Genomic DNA, 22,959 nt, shown 5'->3' on the forward strand with positions numbered 1-22,959 from the left:
GAGGGGGACCAGTGCACTACAAATGGTGGCTCCTCCCATGACCAAATGGCTTGGATTTGGACGGTTTTGAGATGGCCAGCCTCGGTTTCCATTATCGGCGAAAACCAATGCCGGCCATCTCTAAGGTCCACCCAAATGTTGAGATTTGGCCGACCCCAACCGTATTATCAAAACGAAAGATGGCCGCCCATCTTGTTTTGATAATACGGTCGGGGATGCTTCTTTACGGGGCCGTCCCTAGAGATGGGCGCCCTTATAGATGGGCGCACCCGTTCGATTATGCCCCTCCACATTATATTATGCAGTAGGAATATATATATATATTTTTTTATTTAATTTTATCAATGAAACAAAACACAAATGGCTAAAACTTTAGCCAGTATACAAATATGAAAATTAAACTGAGCATCAAACAATATACATATCTGATACATGATAAAGATATCAATTATTATGGTTACAGATTTGTAACATAGTTAGGTAGACATATCATGAGAACAGATGGTTAAGAGAACATATCTACACAAGAGTACTACATATTTGATCTTGAAGGGGAGACCATATTTTCCTGTATTTGGTAATTGAATTATACTTCTCAGCCGTTGTATATTCATATTTGGCAAGTATACATACTGAATTCCACCACGTTAAGTAGGTTGCCTTGGATAAGTCTTTCCAGCAGAAGAAAAGTATTCTTAATGCTGTTTGGAGAAGTATATTCAAAAGTTGTGATTGATATATCCAGTGGGCAATATATAGCTAATGATCCTAATATGGCTATTTTATATGAGAAGGACACTGGTATCTTCAATGTAGATTGTGTTCCATATTGATCTCCAATATTCTTGTATAAAAGTAAAGGAGTAAATATGTTTAAGAGTTCCTTTATCTTTATTAAATGATCAGCATTTTTCCGTGTTGTTTTTGGGAACTGATGTTTTTAGTTTGGCAATTTTACTTTGAGTCCAGAGAGCTCTATGTGCCAAGTAAAACATGGATTGCGATGTAGATGCAGATCTAGTAATATGTGTAGTTCTAAACCAAAATTTATTCCATAGTTGTTCGTCGAGTTGAAGATTTAAATCATGTTCCCAGGATTCCATAATATTAGTAGGTGCTTTGAATTTTGCTTGTTGAAATATTTTGTACCATTTGGAGGCAGCTCCTTTAGAACATTAAAGTTCTACCAATTTGCCAATAACTAGGAGGATCAGTAGAAAGTTTAGTAATGTCAGTAGTAGCCAGTGCGTTTTTTCTAGCAAAAAAGGTGCCGGTACTCAAATGCCAGGCCACCCTTCAGGGGTGGGGTAATCACTGAGGGACCAATCCCACAATAGCCAGGCCCCCTGCAACTAGTCACAGAATCTATGACAAGGCAGAATTGGTGTGTAGAGCCTGAGCTCTTTCATTAAAACTTGGGGTCCATGGGTCAATTTTAGAAGACAATGGAAAAGGTGCCGGTACTCAGTACCCCCAAGTACCCTCTCAAAAAAAGCCCTGGTAGTAGCAGTTACGCAGTGCTTAAGCTGTATCTATTTATAGTGGTGGGTATTAGGAATACCAAATTTCAAGCATGGCTGTGAGAAAGGAACCCGGGTTTTGTCTTTCATAATATCATTTAATGACCATATGTCGGCTTTTTTCCATAGAGGCCAGTTTATACAAGTTTTGTTGATTTTAAAGGTAGGATTGTTCCATATTGGGGTAAATATGGAATGTCTTAATGGCTTTTTTATAATTTTTTCTTTATTGAATTTTAATTTTTACAAAGAGTAAACTTTGAACAGATATACCAACATATCCATACCAATATTCCACAAAAAATATTTCTAATAGACAAAGTAAACATTGTCCACTAAAGATAATATCTTTATATTGGATTATAGTCCACAATATGACGGGAGGAAGCAAAAATTATAAATGCCATTGGAAGATGGCTTATAAGAAAAATCTTCCCTGCCCCAGCAGCGGATTCGTCCTGTTTCGGGGTAGAAATCAAAAAGGAAGAGATGGACGTTTGCCCAGGTAAGGAAGGAGTAGGTTTCGGGAGGGGAGGTCCCTTCAACTTGCCTTTCCTTTTCGGCATTTTTGCAGGAATTAGTACTAAGGCAAAATAATAATGGGAGCGTCCTTCTCTTGCAACCTACTCGGCAGCCATCTTGCTTCCTTCTCGCCTTAATGGCTTTTTAACAACAGTGTCAAGTTCATTGAATACAGTATTAAGAGTTATAAACAAAACATTCTTATTTAACTTAGTATATTGAGATCATGGAAGGTAATGTAAAGGCACATCTTTATGTTTATGAGTTTCTATATAGAACCAAGAAGGGTAATTAAGTAGTTCCTCTTTGGGCATAAATATTGAATTTTGTTTCAGGAGAAAAAACATGTGATAGTCATAAAAACAGTAGGAAGATGGTGGTAGCAACAGTGAAAACCTTCATGAAAAGATACCATCTCTGATACAGCCATTAGCCCTGGCGAATTTGTTAATGGATTCACTACAGCAGGAAATAAACTGATGAAAAAAGTTAAGAGGACTATAAACTTAGGTGAACTCCTGAAGATAAAAAGGAGATAGTGCACTGCTACAATGATGAAGCGTTCGCGGTAACTTTGAGAGACTGAGATCATACTCCACATACCCTAGCTTAGGAGTGAGGTTCATTATTGTTATACTTTATGTAAGTTTGATAGTCAGACAATGCAGACTTTACCTACCATTAGCAATACCACCATAAAGGTCTTTTTAAAGTTTAACCTTTTAGCGTCACAAGGTTGAAAGACAAGACATTAAAGATTCTGTTCATTTGTTTATTCAAAACACTCCTGAAGCAGGCCATAGGCCGAAACACAGGTCCTTTGTCAAGCCCATTATCAATAAATCTTCTCGAAGTATTGAGTTTGTTTCCCTTGTTTCTGGAGTCCGTGGTCATTTCCCACTTTGTTCACTTATGCAGAACTAACCCATTCGGAGTCATTGCTCTCATTTATTTATATTTTGCTCACACCTTTTTCAGTAGAAGCTCAAGGTGAGTTACATTGAGGTACTCTGGATATTTCTCTGTCCCAGGAGGGCTCACAATCTAAGTTTGTGACTTGCCCAAGATCACAAGGAGCAGCAGTGGGATTTGAACCAGCCACCTCTGGTTTGCAAGACTGGTGCTCTAACTATTCCTCCACTCCATTGTACTTAACTCTCCAACTAAATGCTTACAGTACCAAGATGACAAGGAGCAGCAGTGGGATTTGAACCTGCCAGCTCTGGATTGTAAGACTGGTGCTCTAACTACTAGGCCACTCCTCTACTCCGTTGTACTTAACTCTCCAGCTAAATGCCTACAGTAAAAGTCATCAATCAAGCCTATAGGATAAGACCCAAAACTTGCTCAGACAAATGAATTTTCAATTGCTTCTTAAATATTACTGTATCTGGTTGCAGCCTCAAAGTAATTGGAAGTTTATTCCATTTGACACAGGAATGTGTCTCTACAAAATGGATTTTAGGGGACAACAGGATATGTCGGACATTTAGGGCCAGATTCAAGTAAATTGCACAGAAAAATAGGGGCCGGGAAAACATCACTGCTCTTCTATAAAGGGCGCTCCGGGACAAGCATTTTTTAATAGAATAGTTCATAGTAGGGATTCACATACTCAACTTTGAGCATGAGGACTTAAACCAGCTGAAACATGGTGAAAGTCCTGGCACATTGCTTGGGCACGCATTCCTCAAATTCTATAACGCTGCGCATAATTCAGTGGAACGCCCTTGACTTGCCCATGCCCTTCCTGTGGTCATGCCCCCTTTTGGGTTGTATGGAAAAGGATTTGGGTGTGGATCGTTATAGAATTGCATGCAGCCAGATCCACCTTCAAATCCAAATTAGTGTTGGATAACATCAATTGATAATGACTCGTTAACTTATTTACAAACTTATCTCAGGATTGCACTCAAATTTGAGCACCATTTATAGAATCCAGGAGTTAGTGCCTACTGAACGTAAGGCTCTGCTAGATCTATAAATGTTAAAGATGGTGGACAAATTGTAAGTGCATCATTACATAATGCCTTATGAATAAGCATTAACACTTCAATGGTAAGTTGAAAGAAAACAGGCAACCAAAGCTAAGTATTCAGCATAGTTATGAATGATGATCTTGTTGTTAAAAAGCAGCCCCATTTTGAACCAGCTACAGAGCTCTCAAACTCTGCTGCAGTAGTCTTAATATAGTGAGTTGCAGTAATCAGTTGTAGAGGATATCATGGGTTTGTCTACTCAGCAGGTGAAGCTTAGAAAAAAAACCTGACTTGACAACAGTCTTGATTTTATGCCTTCTTTGTTAGAGCACAGTCTAAAATCACTTCCAAACTACACACGTCTTGAGAAACGGAAATATGGGTATCATTGAAACTCAGATTGGGAAAGATGATCCAGAGCAGGGGAGTGACAAACTACTATGAGCTCAGTCATTGCAAGATTCAGAATTAACCTGTTGGTTGACATCCAGTTCATCACTGTCTGTAGATGATGTGTTTCTCAATGCCCAGGGAATAAAAAGATAAGAAAAACTGAATGTCATCAGTGTATATATGATATTGGACATTTAGCTCATGAAATACTTGACGGATAAGAATCAAATAAAGATTGAACAGAGCCCTGAGGTATTCCAGCCTTTAGCGGTGTCAGGGCTGAAGGGAGTTGATCAAACAGATCTGCTGGTTAGAAAAATAAGGTGTGAAGGTAATACTGTGCCTGAAAATCCAAAGGACTCTAGACACCGCAACAAAATGTGGTGAATAATAGTGTCAAATACAGAGGATATATCAAGAACTAAGAAATATCATTAGCAGTGATTCATATTGGTGCACTGAATCCATAGTAGAAAGCAGAAGCAGCTTTGTGGAAGCTGTGTTGAAACATGCATAAATGGGTGATGTCTGACTCTGTATATCAGGGGTTCTCAACACAGTCCTTGGGATGCACCAAGCCAATCAGTTTTTCAGTATATCTACACTGAATACATATGAGGGAGACTTGTACGGAGGCAGTGCATGCAAATTTATCTCATGCATTGTTATTATGGATATCTCATGCATATTTATTGTGGATATCTTGAAAACCAGACTGGCTTTTTCTGTTCCGAGGACTGGGTTGAGAACCCCTGCTGTATAGGGATGCACGCTATATGTGAGGCTGCTGGAGAGGTAAATGCAGGGCTGGTCTGACCACTAGATAGACTAAGCATCCACCTAGGGTGGTAAAATATAGGGGGCTGCATAGTTGACCTAACGTGGCTGTGTTCAGCATTTTACCATCCTCCCCCCCCCCCCCCAAGGTGTTCTATGGTTTCCCTTCCCTGCCTTACAACCTCTGCAGTGGCACCAGCATTTCAGTTGGCTTTCTGACACAATTCTTATGATTGGTAAGTGTACCAGGCACGTGGGTAAAGGAAGAATAAAACTATTTCTGTGTCAGCGATTTTCCTGTCGGGCACTTACTATATTCGATTTTCCTCACAGTTTTATTCTTCTTTTACCCATATGTCTGGTACACTTACCAATCATCAGTCTTTTTAAAGGCTTGATTTGGCTTGTTCTTTCTGTAGTTCTGTTTACCGGCATTGATAACATACAGACTCCTGAGGCAGGCACTGTTTGCCGAAACATGGTGCCGAGTCGGTCTTTTCCTTTATTAAAGAAGTACTTTTAATTATTTGTCTCCTTGGCTTTTTGGAAGTGTCTTGTTGATCGTGCTACTTTCTGTTCTTGACTAGTACTGAATATATGCCATGTGTATAACTTTTGGCTTTGCCCTCTGACCTGCTTCCTCCCAAATATATAACTTTTGGGCTGAGATCAGACTGCCTGGGCCCAAATTTTGAAAAAAAAGCAAAACAAATGTATGCATTTAATTCCAAAGTTAAATAAATGAAGTTATTTGAATATCATCCCCTCAGTGTTTTTCTGCTCCTTTGCACATCTTTTTTTAAATTTAATCTGACATTCCTCTTTGCTGTTTCTTATTAAAGGCGCCTCTCACACTCCAGGTCTGGGGAAAAGCCATCCTTCCCTCTGGCTTTCCTTCCTTTCATGTCTCATTATGTATCTGAACCCTTGTGGTTTCTGGTGAACCTTGGATTTTGATAAAGGTGGTTTAAACCTAACTGACTAGTGTGTGACAAAACTCGCAGCCCAGCGCATTCATCTGCTGGGTGCACTGCTGCAACTGTAGATGAAGAAAACAGGTAACAGATGATTTGGGATGTGAGCAGAAAACTGGAGGTGCCTGTGGATCCCCCAGTGGCCTGGGGGCTGCAGGTGGCTTCTTTGCATGCTTGGAGAGTTCTTGATTGCACTCAGTTTCCCCGGTGGCTAGGGCTGTGTGCCTGGCTTTAATCTGTGATGTGCTTCAGCAGGAAAGCCCCTAATGAGCTCTGCACATGCTACTGTTTTTCATGGATGTGGTTTACTGCTTCCAGATGGAGCAATGCTTTGGTGAGTCCAATCCTGAGATCACAGGAGTCAGAAATATACCACTGGAGGAATAAGGCCAGTCTGTGTGGCCAGTGGGTATTCACCTTTCCAGCTTCAAAGCTGGCTTGATCTGTGTACAGCTGTGGGAGACCTTGGCATGCCTTGCAGGAAAGGAAAGGCAGGATCTCTACTGAATGCCTCCCTTTACCTAGGTTAGCCTAAATAAGCTGCTCTGATCCTTTTCCCTTTTGTACCCAGGGCGATGCAGTCCTTAAATTTCTTACGGAAATGAGTACTACAACTCCTTGTATGCATCGAGGAACAAGCAAAATGAATTGGCTTGTTCAGGTTGGCCTGTGAAAGGTGGGAACCCTCCCTCCAAGCTGCGAAAGAGAGTGTCTTGACAAAGTAGCTGTCCTCACAGTTGATATGTATAATAGGGAGACAGGAAAGGCATTTTTTTTTACAGTGCTCCCCACCTCCGGTCCTGCACTCCCAGTGTTAACATGCCCAACCCAGTAAAAACTATACTGAGACACATTCAGGGGCCCTTTTACAAAGGCGCAGTAGGCTCAATGCATGTGACGCGTGTGCCAAAATGAGACTGCCGCCAGGTTAGTGCGTCCCCCGGCGGTAATTTCAGATTTGGCATGCGCCCATAATGCTGGGTCCAATTTATTTTTTAATTTCCTACCGCGTGTGGTGTTTCTGGCGTTAATTGGCAGTTGGCATGTGCCGACAGGTCACCTTGTATGTAAAGTACACCATAATATGAAAAACAATCATGCAAATCAAAAAGGAACTGAGATCTCCAACCCCAAGTAGGAAAACATAGGAAGGGGAGGGGAGAGCAATTGAAAACAGGTGCGGAGAGGAGCATTTTCACTATAATATAAATATAAAGGAAAGTTCTTAGAGGAATTAGCAGCAAAAACTTTCCATAATGTAAGACTTCAGACTTCACCAGCCTTAATACTAGGAGTAATAGAGGTTGTTATAGCAGGGGTCAGAATAGAACTAGCCTCAGGAAAAACTGTTTAAGGGGCCCTTTTTACAAAAGTGTGGTAGGGCAACCGCGTGCCAAATTGGCCCTACCGCCAGGGTAGGGCGGGAGCCCGGTGGTAGTTCTGAAGTTGGCATGTGCTGTTTCCCACAGTAGAAAAGAAAAAAGAAAACCATCAAAATGGTAGGTAGGCTTTTCCTCAGCACAAAGTGTCAGAAGATGAGTGTCAGTGGCACCTGTGTAAAAATACCAGCAAGAACAGCATGCAAGTGCGCACCTCAATACTAGGAGACAGACTACTGATTTTGTCATCATAATAGCATTTGTGCTGGGTTTTTTTTTTTTTTTTTACACTGGTGCCGTTGACACTTGTCTTCTGACACTTTTTGCTGTGGAAAAGCCTATATACCGTTTTGTTGGTTTTCTTTTTGCGAGTCAAGCCACAGTATAGCCCCTGATGCAGCCATTTTGGGCAAAACATGGCCTGTGCCGGGCAATGCACTGCTTTTCAACGAATAAGGTTTGTGTGTACCTATCATTGATCTGCTCTTTTTATTTTCACCATGAATAGTAAAATGTGCTGTTTGGTACAGCCATAATAATAATGCTGGTATCCTAAAGCAGTCCTAGAGGGGTTTTCAGAATATCCTGAATGAATGTGCACAAATTCAGATTTAATGCACTGAGCATTCAAGGTATGCAAGTTGATCTCATGCATATTCATTAAGTATATTCAGATAAATAGAAGAAAAACAAAATAGAAAAAAATAGATGATACCTATTTTTTTTTAACTGAACTAACTTAATACATGTTTTTGATTAGCTTTCGAAGACAAAATACCTTTTTCTGATCTGAAGAAGGTATCATCTTATTTTCTTTTCTGTTTTGTTTTATTTCAATTTATTACCTTTAAAAGTGGACTAACATGACTACCACAACACTTTAGTCATGGGAATCCACGATTGGGAAGCCTTGTCCTAAATACTTTGATAGTAGTTAGGCGATTCTTGCTGTAGCCCCTTAAGTTGAGGTCAATCTATTTGTTCAGGTTGTGGTATACGGTGCGTTCTCACTATCCGCACGTTCGATATTCATGGATTCATTTATTCACGCAAAATGAAGTGTAACCCATTTTTGCTATTGACGGGAATTTTTAAAAAAATTTATAGCCATGCACATTGTAGTGCAAATGAAAGCGTGTTCCCATGAGGATGGAGATACTCATAGAGCTGTGAATGAGTGTTGTTAAATCAAAAGACTGTATATACTGTACTTTTACAATAACAAAAAAAAAAGTGTATAAAATACATTTAAAAAATAAACAATACAATGTGGGCCCTGTTTACTAAGGTGCACTAGCGTTTTTAGCATGCGCTAACACTAGAGACACCCACACCTATGGGTGTCTTTAGCATTAGCTCACTAATTTTTAGAGCGTGCTAAAAACGTTGACACGCCTATAGCGCAGCTTAGTAAACAGGGCCCTAAGTAAGCTGTTCTTTACAAGAAGGGTACACAAAATGGATGAGTTTATGGTGTTAGATAGCAAAAGTGTACAGTGAACAGGGTCGCACAGGAACCTAACCCTCTTTTTCCCCATAGGATCAGTGGGTCGCACAGGAACCTAACCCTTCCCCTCCCCCACCATAGGATCAATGGTTCCATATTCGTGTTTTCAGTATTCACAAGGTTTTCTAGGAACCTAAGTCCAGCGAATAGCAACAATGGACTGTACTGGAAGTGTCCTGTGAGTTGTTCTGTGGCAGATGATGAACAAGGAATCCTCCAACTACATCTCAGGTTCAAGACTGAGTCAGACGGGTCATATTTATGAGCCCAAGTCTAGATAACCCTACTGAAGGATGGGTAGAAAGAGAGAAATGGATAGCTGTGAAGAATTCTCTGTTACTGCACAGGTGGGTTGTAAGTGATGAGATAATTATGTAGAGAAGTCAGATGTGCCTTGTATTTTTCCAAAATTTATTTTATTTAAAATATTTCTATCCAACTTATTGACTTGCAGAAATAGTAAAAAGGACTATGGAATTTTTAAAACCTTCACAAAGTGCAATTCATATCTACATACAGGAGGACACTTCGCCAATAGACTGAATGCCTGTTGAACAAAAAGGCCTTAAGGCATTTTAGTAAACACCAATCGCATAACGTTTTGGACCTCAACTGGCAAATCATTCCGTGTAGCTGCCAAAAACCTGAAAGTGAATTGTAGCACTGAGTGCCATAAAAGACACAATGGCTGAGAAGACTAATATATCCAAAGCCAATACAGGGCTAAGTTTAAAACTCTGTCTCTGATCTTCAAGGCCCTTAAAGGAAATGGACAGAATACTTGAAGGGCAAATCCAAACAGGAGAAATACCCCATGAGCAAGGAATACACAGCAAAAGGCACCATAAGTAAAACAAAGACCCAACACGGGTTCATGTTTCAGCGGGCAAAACACTGCCTGCTTCAGGGGTCACAAGCATACTGTAGCTGCAATATACTAGTTATAAGGGGTTGGAGAGTAAAAAATAGATATGATGGTGCAACAATAAAATGTTCCTAACAGATCTGAAGTGCTCAGAGAGATTGAAGTACTGAAAAGAAGCCACTCGCTAGAAAAGTCGACTTGTGCCTAATAACGATATTGTGTGCTCATCACTCTGGCTGAAGGGTTGTTCTTGGTTCGACCCCACTTTCAGAATACATGAAGAACAGGATCTCCTTCTACACACACCCAAAGTCACTAAGGTCCTCTTAAGGAATATTCCTTACTACACCCTCTCTAAAAGACATCACACAACATGACACCCACCAACAAGCCTTCTCCTAAGAAGTCCCTATTCTCTGCAACACTCCCAGAAAGGCTTTGCTTAACGCAAGACTGCTTCAGGAAGCAGGTGAAGCCTGACTCTTCTCCCAAGCCTTTAATGGAAGAAGCAACTGTTAGAACGATGGTAGTGAGCCCTTGTGCCCTGCCTGAGCACGGTAGAAAGAAGAGTAGCGCCGCACTCGGTTGGGCAGCCGAACAACCCCAGCTTCTCCTGGGAGTGACCACCGTTCCCCAGGAGTTGAGCCCCAGGTGGAGGTGGCCACTAGGACTTCTGGATACCAACGGGGTCTGGCGGCCAAGCAGAGAACGATAGGTCCAATCCGAGAGTTGGGGCAGGTAGCAAGGCGGGGAGTAGTCAGGATCAATCCGAGAGTCAGGCAGGCAGCAAAGCAGAGAACGGTCAGGTTCAATCCGAGAGTCAGGGCAGGCGGCAAAGCAGAGAATGGTCAGGTTCAATCCGAGAGTCAAGTCAAACAGGAAAGTAGACTGCAGAATGCTCAATCACAAGCACCAGCCCTCTACAATGATAGCAGCCGAAGCAAGATATGAAGGGAACCACGGTTCTTAAATAGTCCCCTCATCGACCATAACCTCAGTCAGCTGGGGAGAGTGATCCTGGGTTGGTAGGCTGCTTGAGTGGGGTGGAGCAGAGCAAGAGGCGGCCAATCCTGCACCATCGGTGAGATGAAGGACTGCACCGGAAGGAAGCCCCTCCTCACAGATGCCGACAGTCCGCGTGGCCGGCCTTCAGGCCGAATAGGAATGGCCGGCCACTTGGCTATACTTGCTGTTCACTAGAGGCCGACTGAATTTTGGCTTTGGTGCTGAAAGTGGCCCAAAATTCCAATTCAGCGATATTTGTTTCTACTACTACTTAACATTTCTAGAGCGCTACCAGGGCTACGCAGCGCTGCACAACTTAACAAAGAGAGACAGTCCCTGCTCAAAGAGCTTACAATCTAATAGACAAGTGAACGAGACTGCCTCTGATGATCTTGGTAGCCATTTTGACAGCAGAGGCGGCAGGAGCAACTGGGGATTGCTTCTGCCCTAGTTAGGCCACTAGATCACCAGGGTATAAAGAAGGCCCGAGGGGGAGGGGGCTAATGGGTAGATCTGTGAGGGGGGAAGAGAGGCTTTGGTGGCGGTAGTGATGGGAGGGAGAGGCTCTGTTTGGTAGTGGGGGGAGGGGGAGGGTGGTCTGGGGGGGGCTGGCCAGTTTTGGGTTTGGTTTTGGCTGCAGATTGAGGATTTTGGCCACAGGTTGTTTCATCTGAAACTGAAAAGCCTACTTTTGGTTGGCCTCTATTGTTCACTGCCTTAGGTGAGTTTCTTCAGAAGGGTGGTAAATCCTAATAAATGAAATAACAATTCACAATGCCTTAGCTACTGTGGATGACTGTGGACCAGACAAGAAACAGTGGAAGAGAGCATGATGATCTCAGCACAGTGCATAGTAATCAAATAGTAAGGGATGGTGAAACTTTCTAACGCCAGATAAATGCTTCCGAGACTTTCTTAGGTCCACAACTTTTGAATCCGGTTGTGTATCTTTGTGTATATGTATGAAGAGGGACATATGTATGCATGGCTGGAGGTTCCTTCACTGACTGTTCTTTGGTATTGTCAGGACAGTCGGGAGGTGTCAAGAGCAGCTGTGCACTGGGATGAAGAGGTCACCAGATGGTGGGGTGAGTGGAGCTCCTGGTCCACCTGTTCTCGGACGTGTGGGGGAGGTGTGATGTCCCGTGAAAGGCACTGTCTGCGCCAAAGGTGGGTCAGATCCAGCACTAAAGCTTAATTCTGTGTGAAACTTTGAAACCACTGACCAGGAGTCCTGATACAGCTGAGCTGTGACTATGGGAAGGGTTGTTTACTAGACTTCTGCAGACAAGGCATCATAGTGTACTTTACTGGAGTTGTCTCATGATAACTTCCACCATTTTGGAATATTTTTGTACTAAAATTATCAAATATATATCATGTTTAAGTAATGGAAGTGGTACTTAAATTCAGTAAGATTCCCTCTGGTGATCTGATTATATTTCATTTCTGAGGCAGTGTCTACAGTTTTAAGAGCTTGCTCTGCTTATGAATCTAAATATATGAAGGTGCCACTGGGCTAGCACTCACCAGAACTCTATTCACACAGTTAATCTTTTAACTTCTTGCTTTCTCTCTCAGTGGTCTGTGCTGCTTCCTCTTTCTCTTGAAAGTGTGCCCAGACATCTTGGGATATCTTTACCACTCTGAGGACTCAAGTGATGCTTCCTCTGAGGGCATCCTTGGCATTATTTTGTTAGCCAGCAAGGGCCACCACAGGACTGGCATCCACCCTAGTAAAAACTTTAAATCCACTTGAAAATGCGCATATATCAACATAGTGCGTCTTTATTCTGGTAGAAGATTCAGTCTGCTAGACAGACACAGCTACGTGATTCATTGTATTTCTGCTATGCCCTGTAACACTTCATGTTTTCAGATTCATTCTGGCAGCTCCAACACTTGAGTTGTGGCATTTGAAACACTTTGGAGTCCTTTTACTAAGCCGCAGTAAGAAATCGCCTTAGCATGCCCTTACATAGGTTTTTCCCATGTGCTAAGGCCATTTTTACTGCAGTTGTGAAAAAGAGTTTATTTTCTATTTTTTCAATACATGGCTGTGTACTAATGTTAGCATTAGCACGTGGCCATTAAAAAAATGTACGTATTTAGGAGGCGGTAAGGGCTCCCGTGTTAACCATGCGCCAACCAGTTAGCATGTAGTAGTGTACATGCGCTAACTGATTAGCACAGAAATGCCCACTCCCCACACCTCACACATCCGTTCAAAACAAAAAAAAATTACCAAAAAATAATTACAGTGCACTTCACATGCGTACAAGCCAAAACTAACATGAAACCCTTTAGCGCATTCCGCATTAGGCTGTTTTTGCTGCGTTAAGCGCATATTAGCACTGAACGGAGCTTAGCAAAAAGACTCCTTAAACACTTGCTGTGAAGCTGTGCTTCTGCTTTCTCTTCATTTTTTGTAGCAGAGGATCTTTTGTTCCTATAGTATATATACTCTCTTAAAATCTGTTACTGTTTTAGTCTCCACCACCTCATTTAGGAGGGGATTGACTGGGGGGTGGGGGGAGGTGTCCATGGATAGAAAACGATGCAGGAGTGGTGTTAGGAGTCAGGAAGTTTAGAAGGAAGGTGTGCTAGGGGTGGATTTTGGGCCAGGAAGGTTTTGGTTTATGTGCTTGCTTGTTGGCAGTAGCATGCACTGAAAAAACCCCAAACTTCCATTACTTTCTATCCCACTATTCCAGGACAAGTGGGTAGTTGTGTCCATTGACCAGCAGGTGGAGATAGAAAATCCAGAACTGAGCACTTCTACCTAGCCACGTGCTAGCCGCCCAGTTCCTCAGTATCTTCTATCTCCAGCAGGTGGATGGACATACTTTGTTTCTCTCTGTGTTCCAGTTGGTTTCTCCTGGTCCGGTTGGTGACTGGTTCCCAGTTGAGTCACACCTGAGGAAATTTAGACATACCTGGTGGTGCTGGGTGCCTGTCTTGCTCCCGCCTGGAGGCTTTCTTCCCTTTATTTCCTTCCTGAGCCTCTCTTGTGGTAGTGTCTGTGCAGCAACCACAAAAAAAAGAGAGAGCGCCACGTTTCTTCTGGCCGTATCAGAACGGCTCCAGTCCGGCGGTGTCGGTTCTGGCTGGGAAGGTTGGAGAGTTCGGGGGCTGCACACCCTGTTTCAGGATCCAGGTAGTGAGTTGGGGATCTGCTAGCGGGAGCAAGTTAGCGGGCTTGCAGTGCGCTCTTGCGAGTTGGGCCTTTGACCGGGTGTTTTTTGGCTTGGCGGCATGTCGGTCCCCGCTGAGGTGGTGATGCGCTGCTCCTCCTGTGGGGATAGATGCTCCTCCTCAGGCCGCTGCACGGTGTGCAGACTGGTGTCCCCAAGTGGAGGAGGAGATCCTGGTGGCCTTTCTCTGGGGATAATGGACCTGGATCAGCGCTCTGGGTCCCCGGGGGGGGATCTGTTGGTGACTCCTCTCTGGCGGAGGCAGGAACTTCGGCCATTTTGTCCTCCGTGGTCAGTTGGCAGTGGCAGAGAAAGGGGCAGTCACAGCAGGGGGCTTACCTGATCAGGGTATGCCTTTTTCCCCTGAATTTGTCTTGTTAATGCACCAGGCATTTTTATTGAAGCAGGGGGACAGTGCTCTGCCTACTCTGGGGGTGCAGAGTCGGACTCAGCCCCTCCTCCTCCCAAGAGACTTCATCCCATCCTTTTGGATGACCCTTTGGAGGGTTGTTCACCTATTTCTCCAGGGTCAGACGCAGAGTCCGCTTCATTGGGGGGCCCTTTGGTCCTGGAACCTTTAGAGGAGGGGGAGATCCCCTTGGGAGACGGGGATGACCCTCGGGTGCTCCGGCTTTTTCAAAAAGATGAATTGGGTGCATTGATTTCGGAGTCCTTATCGTCTCTTTCCATATCTGAACCTGGGGGGGATTCTTCAGGTTCACAGCAGTCTGGTCCCATGCGGGGGGGGGGGGGGCATAGGGGTCCCTCTAAGGCGTTCCCGATGCATCCACATATTCAGGATTTAATCTCTGCAGAGTGAAATACCCCTAAGGCGGGTCTGTGAGTGGGGAGAGCCATGGCCCATCTCTACCCTTTTGGTTCTAGAAGAAAGGGAGAAGTTGGGCTTTCCTAAGGTGGATTCTTTGGTGACAGCGGTCACCAAGAAGACGACCTAGCCTGTGAAAGGCGGGATGGCCTTAAAGGACCTTCAGGATAGGAAATTGGAGCAGGCCCTGAAATAGGCCTTTGAGGTGGCTGCCTTGGGCTTGCAGGCTGTGATTTGCAGTTCCTTTGTGGCCCATGCCTGTCTGCAATGGCATCAAAGGTCGGGGGCCAGGAGTGGCTTGCAGGCGGCTAGGATGGAGGCAGGTCTCTCTTATCTAGCGGACGCCGTGTACGACATGCTTAGGGCTTCGGCCAAGCGTATGTCGTTGGTGGTCTCCGCAAGGCAACAGTTGTGGCTCCGGGCGTGGTCTGCGGATGCGGCGTCCAAAGCCCAGTTGGTCAAGCTGCCCTTTCGGGGAAAGTTACTGTTTGGCGAGTAATCTGGTGAAAGAGCTTGGAGAGTCTAGACCCCAGCGGCTGCCTGAGGACCAGCCTAGGTTGTCTGGTCGGCACTCCGGGTTCTCTCGTCCTCGGTTTCAGGACAGTAAGAAATACAGATCAGGTCACCCGGCCTTTGGACAACGGCCTAAGTTTCAGCCCCGTCAGTCGTCCTTTTGGGGGGGACAGGAAGGAGACCGGCAAGTCAGGTCGGACAGGTCCTCCTGCCCGACAGTCGCAATGATGGTACATTGGTCCACGCGTTCAGTTCGATAGGGGGACGTCTTCAGGCGTTCCAGGACGCATGGGCCTCCATCACCTCAGATCAGTGGGTGCTGGATGTCCTGCGCGACGGTTACCAGTTAGAATTCTGCTGCACGGTTGCTCCTTTCTTCTTACAGTCTCCGTGTCGAGGTTCTGTCCAAGAGGCACAAGTCAAGTCCACTGTTAAGGCGTTACTGTCTCTTCAGGCCATTGTGCCCGTGCCACTCGACAAGCGTGGACAGAGGAGGTACTCCATATATTTCATGGTCCCCAAGAAAGGAGGCATGGTTCGGCCCATTCTGAACCTCAAGAGTGTCAACAAGTGCCTGCGGGTTACGCACTTTTGGATGGAAACCCTCAGGTCCGTCATTGCCTCTGTGCGGGAAGGTGAGTTTCTCACCTCTCTCGATCTCAAAGAAGCGTACCTTCATATTCCAATTTGGGGCCTCCATCAGCAGTTCCTTCATTTCGCAGTACTGGGTCAGCATTTCCAGGTTCGGGCGCTTCCATTTGGCCTTGCAACGGCCCCACAGACCTTCTCCAAAGTGATGGTAGTGGTGGTAGCCTTCCTCCGGAAGCAGGGTGTTCGAGTGCACCCTTACCTGGATGACTGGCTAATTCGCGCATCGTCCTACCAGGACAGCTTGGAAGCGACTTCCACGGTTGTCAGGCTGCTTCAGTTCTTGGGATGGGTGATCAATTTTGGGAAGAGCTGCCTGATCCCCTCTCAGTGCCTAGAATACTTAGGTGTTCTATTCGATGTACCCAGCGGGCTTGGGTCTTTCTGACCGACCCACGGCAGGTGAAGCTGGTGAGGCAGGTATGTTCCCTTCTGTTGGCCGCCAGGCCATGGGTTTGGGACTATGTCCAGCTTCTAGAGTCCATGACAGCGGCCATGGAGGTAGTCCCTAGGGCGCGAGCTCACATGCATCTGCTTCAGAGGTCTCTGCTCTCCCGCTGGTCTCCGGTGTCAGAGGCTTACCAAGTGAGACTGCCTTGGACGTTGGAGGCCAGACGGAGCATGAGATGGTGGCTCTGCCCTCAGTCTCTGTCTCGGGGAATGTCCTTTCCAATTCTGCAGTGGGCGGTAGTGACAACGAATGCCAGCCTGTCATGCTGGGGGGCCCATTTCAGGGGCAATGTAGCTCAGAATATGTGGTTACCGTAGGAGTCCCACTGGACCATCAATTTTCTGGAGCTTTGAGCGGTGCGGCTAGCTCTGAAGTAATTTCTCTCGTTACTGAAGGGGACAGCGGTCCGAGTCTTCTCCGACAATGTGACGACTGTAGTTTATATCAACAGGCAGAGGGAGACCCACAGCAGCTGTCTGGCCAGGGAATCTGGCCTCTTGATGGTCTGGGCGGAGCGGCACCTGTCTTACCTCTCAGCCACCCACATTGCTGGGGTCCTCAACGTAGAAGCCAACTTTCTCAGTCGTCATGTTTTGGATCCCGGCAAGTGGGAGCTGTCTGCTGCGGCGTTCCAACTAGTGGTGCGGCGTTGAGGCCTTCCTTGCATGGACCTGATGGCCACGAAGGACAATGCCAAGGTTCCACAGTTCTTCAGTCGTTGCAGGGAGCAGGATTCGTTAGGTCTGGATGCCCTACTTCAACCGTGGCTGGTAGAGGGAGTCCTGTATGTCTTTCCTCCTTGGCCGATGTTGGGCCGTCTGCTGAGAAGAGTAGAGACTCATCATGGCAGAGTGATTTTGGTGGCTCTGGAATAGCTGAAAAGAGAAAAAGGAGGAAGGAAAGTTTATTCCTCACTGTCATACAAAGGTCACAGAGCTGCGAGAAAGAAGAGAGAGAATGTGTGAAAGATTCTTAGCTGTAAAGAACTAGTTCTTAAGGGGGGGGTACACCCCCCCTTGGGAAATAGGCAGTGGCAAGGATATGAAGCTTCTCTTTCCAGCTGGGCTATTTCAGAGTCTCTTTAGATGAGCAGTTACTTATGTACCCTTCCCATCACAAAGGACCACCTCATATACCACCCAATCAGCAATCCTGCAAGTACATAGGAAACCTGTGATAGGGCCCTTAGGGTCCTTGCCACACCTCTGCTCAGTAAATTATATTTGTAACAAACAGTTGGGATGTCATGCCAATGGTCTTGTCAGTTTGTGGTCAGCCAGAAAGTCCTGTCTTGCCACTATCAGTGGAAACTCACAGAAACACAAGCAGAAATAAGCAGACCCAAAAGAAAAGACCAGAAAATTCCAGAAAAATAGTCAGAGACACCCCTTCTGGTAAGATCTGGTGCTTACTGAGGGAACCAAATCATAAAACTCAGACGGACCCGACCTACCTGAGTGTCCTCTGTATGCATCCATAATTTAGAATTGTGATTTTGGAACCATTCAATGGCTGCACTGCTTGGTAATAATTCCATAATTCAGAAACACCCAGCTCCCCAATTTTGGAGTCCCTAAATAGAACTGCTCTAGCTAACCTAGACTTTCTGTCACACCAAATAAATTTCAAGACTAGCTTGGAGGGGTGATATAACCTGCTGTGGTATCCATACTAGCAGGACTTGAAAAAGATAAAGTAGTCTAGGCAAGACATTCATTTTGATTATTGAGATTCTATCAAATGAAGTAAGTGATTGACCCTTCCACCACCATTCTATATCAGCCTGGATAGCAGAAAAAAGTTTAGGGTAGAACCTAGGCTTTTAAGTTCCTGTATAAAATAGGCCCTATGTAGAATTGCTCCCAAAATGAAGCAATTATTTATTTAGATTTTGCTCACACCTTTTTCAGTAGTAGTTCAAGGTGAGTTAAATTCAGGTACTCTGGATAGTTCTCTGTCCCAGGAGGGCTCACAATCTAAGTTTGTACCTGAGGCAATGGAGGGTTAAGTGACTTGCCCAAGATCACAAGGAGCAGCAGTGGGATTTGAACCAGCCACCTCTGGATTGCAAGACCGGTGTGCTAACCACTAGGCTACTCCTCCACTCCAATTAGTAAAATTGTTCCACATAAAACTATTGCACCGTGCTGTTGTAGGCATGTTCGGGGTGGTACACAGGTGGAATTGTGATTTACACAATTCCACCTGCTGCTGTGATTTCTGGAGGTTCTGTTCCAGTATTTTATAGAAGTCTGTGTGTCTTTATGTAATAGGTTGGAAATAGGTGCCCTCTTGTCATCCATACCTAAGCAACCTGTTATAAAATTAATCCCTAAGTGGCTACATCATTTGTGCAGTGCATCAAGGGACATGCTGATGTGCCCAAGTTAGGCCCGGAGTTCAGCTGCCATCCCTCCAGAGCAGAAACAGAAAATTATTTTTATTTATAAAATTTGTTATATCACAAGAATATCCATGCAGATTACAATAATAATAAAACAAGACAAACATGTAATAATCAAAATAGTAATCCAAAACTCCTTAGGAAGGAGATGATATAAAGCATAATAATAATTTACCCGAGATGAAGATTGTTAAAACAAACCAGAAAACAAAATGACAAATGCTAGGGTTAAAATATACTAAAAAGGCCTTTTTAAATAACCAGGATTTTAATGCAGATTATTATAGAAAATTCAGATTCGTTTTGTGTTCTTCCATTCATATTTCATATTTTTCTACTTTTCAGGCTTTTTGTTGCTCAGGGGACAGACAACAGTGTGTGTGTGGGCCAAGCCAAGCGTTACCAGCTGTGCCACAAGCAGGTAAAACCAACTTTTCAAAACAATTGGGGGCACTAAACTTAAGGCAAAATTACCTCTCCCTGGACATATTGACAGACTTTGCTCAATATGGGGGTGATTGAGCACTCCTAGAGCTGGCATCTGTGCTCAGGATTTCTCTTATATGCTTAGCTTCACAGGTCATTTTGTGTATTAGCAAATATTCAGTCTTGCAGCAGAAATGTGGAGAATCCCTCTTTCTGGATGCACTCTACTACTACTATTTAGCATTTCTATAGCGCTACAAGGCGTACGCAGCGCTGCACAAACATAGAAGAAAGACAGTCCCTGCTCAAAGAGCTTACAATCTAATAGACAAAAATAAAGTAAGCAAATCAAATCAATTAATGTGTACAGGAAGGAGGAAAGGAGGGTAGGTGGAGGTGAGTCCTAAGGTTCTCACTACATTGGACCTCAGTGGTGGCTGGGTGGATTGCTTTATACTTGACAGTTGTTTTCTCTCCTTAAGTAAGAACAGGGTGCACAGTTGTGTTGCTTGGACTTTTCAGTCTGGCCAAAGACATCAGGGCCAGTACTAGGGTCTCTGGCGCTCCCCTGCAAACTATCAGTTGGCGCCCCCCCCTCCGGTCCAGCATCTCTTTTCTCTCTTCTCCCTCCCCCTTCTCCCATCCTGCCCCCATTTTCAGCCCAGTGCCTGAAAAGGTGAAGAACAAAAGTTGTTTTTTTTTACGCAACAGCTTTTTAATTTATTTGAAAGCTTTCCATATGTAGATATGAGTATCATGAAAAAGTTGAATATCACTAAAACTGCTTAAAAATTATTGTAACTGGTGGAAACAGCACTAATAAAGGCTGTATTTTGTGCTCCTTTTTCTACACTGTTCTATACAATACAGTAATATATAGCTAAATTTCAGTGAAGATATCCTGTTTGCTAATGGGTTCATCTTAACTGTTGTTGTAATCTGCCTTGGGAAGCCTGGTGTTATAAAGATTGGAAGTAAAATTAAACTCTCATTGAGGCACATCTAATCACATCTTCACCTCATCTCTTTTGTACAAATGGATTATTCTGTTTTGAGCATGTTTCAGAGACAAATGTTTTTCAGAAGTCAAAATAATAAAAATAATTATTTTTTTTCATACAGATCTCACGTTTGCTTAAGCATAACTAAATGGGCTTTAAGCCCCTAATGCAGTCCATTGGTTTTCTTATATTTTGTCCTTGTGATGACTTATACAGTGCCAAAACCTCCCCCCCCCCTCCGCCGCCACAGTAATGCCGCCATCCCTCTCCCACATACTATAACCCCCCTCTCTCACACACTACAACCCTCCCAAGAAGACCTAGTTTGATCCTTGAAGGCCGCCCTGGTGGTGTAGTGGCTTCTGCGGGGGCAGGAAAGAATCCCACTCTTTCCTGCCCTCTGCCACTCTTCCATCTCCGCTTTGCTCTTCTGTGCTGCTGGTGACACCGCCAGGTTTTCAAAATGGCTGCTGAGACTCCCATCTCCCCATTCTTGCCTTTAGGTCTCACACTGTATTATGGACAGAGTACTTTCAAAGACACAAACAATGCATATGTGCTTGATCCCCTCAGCTGATCATCCACCATGGTACACCCTTCTTGTATCCAAAGAAACATAAAAAGGAGAAGAAAAACACCACAGAGACAGATACTCAGCTAGAATGGCTCCTATTCAACCCTTTATTTTTTTTTGTTACATTTGTACCCCACGCTTTCCCACTCTTGGCAGGCTCAATGTGGCTTACATGGGACAATGGAGGGTTAAGTGACTTGCCCAGTGTCACAAGAAGCTGCCTGTGCCTGAAGTGGGAATCAAACTCAGTTCCCCAGGACCAAAGTCCACCACCCTAACCACTAGGCCACTCCACTCCAAGTATCATCTCTTTTTCCCAATCTAACACTTTCTTTGTTTGTATCTTCTTCCCTAGCCTAGGTCTTCTTATTAAACTCTGTATTCATTACCTTCCTTCACCCCTCTTCATCTCTCTCTCACAACCCATCATCTCCTCAGTGATCCCTTCCCTTCCTCAGATATTCTTTATTCTGAGAGTGTGTCAGTGGCCACTTTAGCAGTACACAAGAAAACAAAAAAGAAGATAGGTCCTTACGAAAGGAATGCCAAGAGGCAAGGAAATAGGGGTAGACCAATAAAAATAAATAGTGGAACCTTGGAGTAAGAACTGATAAACATGATTAAAAAAAAAAGACCATAGGTCTACACAAAACAAATCCGAGTCAATCTTCTGAATTTCCACCATCTTTTGGAGATTTGTTTTATGTAGACCTATGGTCTCTTTTTATCGTAATAGGTGTTGTTTTATCAGTTCTTACTCCAAGGTTACGCTATTTATTCCTTGCCTCTTCACCTTAGCTGTACAGCATCCTCATTTAGAATAGGAGAAAAATTATTCCCTATGCTGATTACCATCTTGTGTTTCTTGTATTACGGTACATTGCAATCTTGTCTGTATAAAGGCTTCTGTATCTTACTGTTCCACCCTATAAAAATGTGGAATATTTAGGTGTTGCATTCTCTTGGTACTGATTTGGTTATTTTCTTTGTAGCTCTGTCCATCCGACACCATCAGCTTCAAACAGCAACAGTGCTTAAGTTTCAATGGCAAAGCCTTTGGGAGGCGCTACTACCACTGGATGCCCTTCTACTCAGGTCACTGTCTATGACAAGATGCTACCACGTGATGCTTGATTATGCAACTGCTATTCTTTCTTGTGGAAAATTACTAGCTTGTGTGGACACACTTGTTGGGGGAAGGGGTGTCTTTGCTCTGAAGTTATCAAGGTTTTCTTTAAATTTATGCGGTTATATAGACTGCTTTTTTGATACAGAAAATCAAAACACTGAACAAGATTAATCAATTGTCCAAAAGCAGTCACATGAAAGGACAAATGAACAAACAAGCACAAACAACAATTACATAAAATACAAATCCTGGAAAACCCTAAAACAAAGCATGCATTTTAATAAAAACAAATTATCTCTTAAAATAAATTACAAACCTTAAAACAGCTCCTTGTGATCCTGGGGAATTCACTTAATCCTGCATTGCCCCAGGTACAAAAAAGGAAAAATGTTTTAAAAACCCAATTAAAAAACAACAACAACCTTTAGATCGTGAGCCCACTAGGGACAGAGAAAGTACCTGTATATAATGTAAATTGCTGTGGTTGTACCACAAAAAGCCAGTATATCAAATCTCTAATGTAATTACAAAAGATTGAGTACCTACAGCAGCTATTGCCCACATGCTGAGCATAGGAAAAAGAGAGGAGGCGGTTGTGTCAGGGGGGATTCAAGGAGGTGAATATGTGATGGGAACAAGGTAAGAGTTCCCACTGTGATGAGATGTTTCCCTGGAGCAATGAGTGAGTGGTGAATGGTCTTCCACTAGCCTGGATAGAAAAGACCCATGGGCTGGATGTTCCTTGGAGTCTGGAGATTTGTTACCCTTGCCCTATTGTGTTTTTTAAACAGGTGGCTGGGTGAGTGGAAATGAAGGAGGGAGAGCATTGGAGCTCCTGGGAAGCAGTCTGCAGTTTGTTTATGGGAGTTTTC

At 44.0% G+C, this 22,959-nt stretch overlaps 1 protein-coding gene across 2 annotated transcripts in view; it reads left to right on the forward strand.

Moving 5' to 3' along the window:
• The window catches only part of LOC115473253 (ADAMTS-like protein 2), a 105,027-nt gene that overhangs the window by 16,337 nt on the left and 65,731 nt on the right, over positions 1-22,959 (forward strand). For both annotated transcript variants that reach the window (XM_030208051.1, XM_030208050.1), the window contains 3 exons: positions 11,949-12,091; positions 19,303-19,378; positions 21,951-22,053. In XM_030208051.1, the coding sequence (XP_030063911.1) occupies positions 11,949-12,091; positions 19,303-19,378; positions 21,951-22,053 (322 nt within the window). The remainder of the gene's footprint in view (positions 1-11,948; positions 12,092-19,302; positions 19,379-21,950; positions 22,054-22,959) is intronic.

The sequence above is a fragment of the Microcaecilia unicolor genome, chromosome 6 (assembly GCF_901765095.1).
Source record: "Microcaecilia unicolor chromosome 6, aMicUni1.1, whole genome shotgun sequence".
Taxonomy (NCBI): domain Eukaryota; kingdom Metazoa; phylum Chordata; class Amphibia; order Gymnophiona; family Siphonopidae; genus Microcaecilia; species Microcaecilia unicolor.